Source organism: Embiotoca jacksoni, unplaced genomic scaffold, assembly GCF_022577435.1.
Source record: "Embiotoca jacksoni isolate LCO1_2020_lvr unplaced genomic scaffold, fEmbJac1.0.p SCAF_26, whole genome shotgun sequence".
Taxonomy (NCBI): Eukaryota; Metazoa; Chordata; class Actinopteri; family Embiotocidae; genus Embiotoca; species Embiotoca jacksoni.
This window is the reverse complement of record NW_027185377.1, coordinates 220,229-222,728: the sequence shown is the minus strand read 5'-3', so window position 1 is coordinate 222,728 and position 2,500 is coordinate 220,229. Positions and strand designations below refer to the sequence as shown.

General features: G+C 46.8%; 2 protein-coding genes across 9 annotated transcripts in view; one reads left to right on the top strand and one right to left on the bottom strand.

The window, feature by feature from the left end:
• Positions 1-468, bottom strand: part of bbs1 (Bardet-Biedl syndrome 1) — an 8,499-nt gene extending 8,031 nt beyond the window's left edge. For 5 of the 8 annotated variants that reach the window (XM_069159872.1, XM_069159873.1, XM_069159874.1 and 2 more), the window contains exon 1: positions 140-468. The gene's annotated coding sequence lies outside the window, so the exon portion shown is untranslated. The other 3 variants (XM_069159871.1, XM_069159875.1, XM_069159876.1) reach the window with 1 other exon arrangement.
• Positions 469-662: 194 nt separating this feature from the next.
• The window catches only part of LOC138204564 (kinesin-like protein KIF20B), a 16,829-nt gene continuing 14,991 nt past the window's right edge, over positions 663-2,500 (top strand). Inside the window, exons 1-6 of the mRNA XM_069159868.1 lie at positions 663-796; positions 1,049-1,145; positions 1,730-1,836; positions 1,914-2,006; positions 2,141-2,260; positions 2,369-2,500. The exon at positions 2,369-2,500 is cut by the window's right edge and continues 7 nt beyond it. Coding sequence (XP_069015969.1) covers positions 1,732-1,836; positions 1,914-2,006; positions 2,141-2,260; positions 2,369-2,500 — 450 coding nt within the window. The 5' untranslated portion in view covers positions 663-796; positions 1,049-1,145; positions 1,730-1,731. The remainder of the gene's footprint in view (positions 797-1,048; positions 1,146-1,729; positions 1,837-1,913; positions 2,007-2,140; positions 2,261-2,368) is intronic.

Genomic DNA, 2,500 nt, shown 5'->3' with positions numbered 1-2,500 from the left:
ACCGTTTACGTCATTAAATTAGCCCAGTTAGCTTGGAGCATTATAGCCGCTGTTAACTCGTCTGTTGACAGTAAATGTGACGTCATAAACAGAAAAACTTGATCAATAAGAGTAAAAACAACAACAACAACAGACCCACCTGTCGTCTCCGTTGTCAAGGAAACCGCTGTGCTGCGTCTCCTCGCGCCACCGTCTTCCGTCCTTCCTCGCCGTTTGTGACGCCGCGACGTTTAAAACCGTTTAACGGACTCACTTTGATCTAAAACCATGTTTTAAATCGGCTGCAGCTCTCAGAGGAGCTAATCCGCTAATCCTTCAGCTCCCGCTGTCCCGCCTGGATGACGTCACTCTCACTCGACACTGTTTACTTCTTTATTATTTTATTTTTAAAATTTATTTTTAGGAAGGAGGAGGAGGAGGAGGAGGAGCAGGAAGAGTAGGAGGAGGAAGAGGAGGAGGAGGAGTAGGAAGAGGAGGAAGAAGAGGAGGAAGAGGAGGAGCAGGAAGAGTAGTAGGAGGAGGAGGAGGAGTAGGAAGAGGAGGAGGAGGAGGAAGAGGAGGAAGAGTAGGAGGAGGAAGAGGAGGAGGAGGAAGGAGGAGGCGGAAGAGCAGGAAGAGTAGGAGGAGGAAGAGGAGGAAGAGGAGGAGCAGGAAGAGGAGGAGGAGGAGGAGGAGTGTTTTTAGTTTGTGGTGGAAGATGTTCAGAGGTTCTGCTGTCCTGATGACGTCATTCTACCATTTAAATTGTCCTTAAACTTTAAAGCATTATACCCCAAAAAACTGTTTCTGTCTAGAAGTAATTTATTTGTACAAAAATTCAAATGATAATTTATGAATTTGCAACTAGATCATATTTTATTTATTTGAATTCATGTATTTACTATTTTATTTTATTTTTCTTTATTTACTTTATTTTTGCATTATTGGATTTTTATTGTTGTATAGTTTAATTGTTTTACTATTTATTTCAATTTGTTAGTAATATTTCTCTCGAGCCAAATAGTCTCGCGAGATCCTGACGAGAGATCTGTGACGTGTTGCTCTGCAGGACTTCCGATTGGTCGCAGTTTAAAAATTTGACCGCGGAGCAGCAGCAGCCGAAGCTAATGGCAGCGACCCGGTGTGCCGTTAATAAAAGATACCGAGTGAGTTTGATGAAATGTCGGTTTACGTCGTGCAGCTGTGATATAACGTGAAGTTACGTTCCTTAAAAACACGTTAAAATAAAACGCGCCAGCGTGTATGAACATGAGGGTCAGCTAGTTGTGGCTAATGCTAACAACAAAAGTAGCGGTTTTTTGGGTTTCTTTTTTTAAAGCATCAAAATGTTGTTTCCTGTTTATTCTGTTGTTTATTGTTGATCTTTTTGTTGTGATGATGCGTATATGTGTGGTGCCGATCTGTGTTTACAGTTTACTCCACGTTTGTTTTCGTTTTGCTAACAGCCGAACTCCGTTAAGATATCTTCGCATTTAAACGATCTTATTTGTCAACTCGATTTCCTGCAAACAAGAAGGAGACTAAAGGTTGTGTTCGACCCGTGAGGACCTCCCGGAGAAATCGGCGGTGAAATGATATCAGTGATTTCTGTTTAAAGACCCTTTGCTGTTTCTATCCAGCACTGGAGGGAGTGTTTTTTTCCGACCGAACTATCCGGACTGACCTGATGAGGGCGCTGTTGAGCAGCAGATTATGTTGTCGCTGTTTACGTGTGTGTGTGTGTCAGCAGAGATGATGGAGTCGTGTTTAGGCGGGAAGCCAGAGAGAGTCGGCCACGTGGTGGTGGATGACATCAAGAGAGATTTGCTGGATGAGTTCGACTCTCTGCCAGAGCAGGTAGGTCCACCTGTCGGGGCGGGTCAGCTGATCGGGAGGCTGTGATTGGTTGTTGACGGGTGGTGTTTGTCTGTCAGCAGGACAGCAGTAAGTGTCCCACAGAGAACCTGCAAGTGTACCTGCGGGTTCGACCGTTCACTACAGCCGAGAGCGACAACGGACAGCCTCAGGTAACTTGGTAACCATGGAAACAACACATCTAGGTCTCCTGTCATTGATTATTGATCTGCAACATCAGTGGGTCTCTCTGTGAGACATCCTGGTCTCCGTGGCGACAGAACAACAGGTGTGTTTCCCCCTGTAGGACTGTGTGACCATCGAGGGTCCGGACACGGTGGTCCTCAAGGCTCCTCGGAGCTGTCAGTCAAACCGACAGAGCGACAAGTCCCTCCCACAAACAGCCCAGAGGTTCACCTTCACACAGGTACCTGTGACATCATCACTGTCCACTTGACCTCACCTGTCTCTGCGTGGCTCCGCCTGTTGTTCAGTCGTTAAACCCCGTTTTCCTGTTGTTGTCGTGGTCGTCCAGGTGTTCGGTCCGGAGGCCCGTCAGCGGCAGGTGTTCGAGGGCTCAGTTCGTGGTCGAGTCCGAGATGTTCTGCAGGGAGGAAACTGTCTGGTGTTCACGTACGGAGTCACCAACGCCGGGAAGACCTTCACC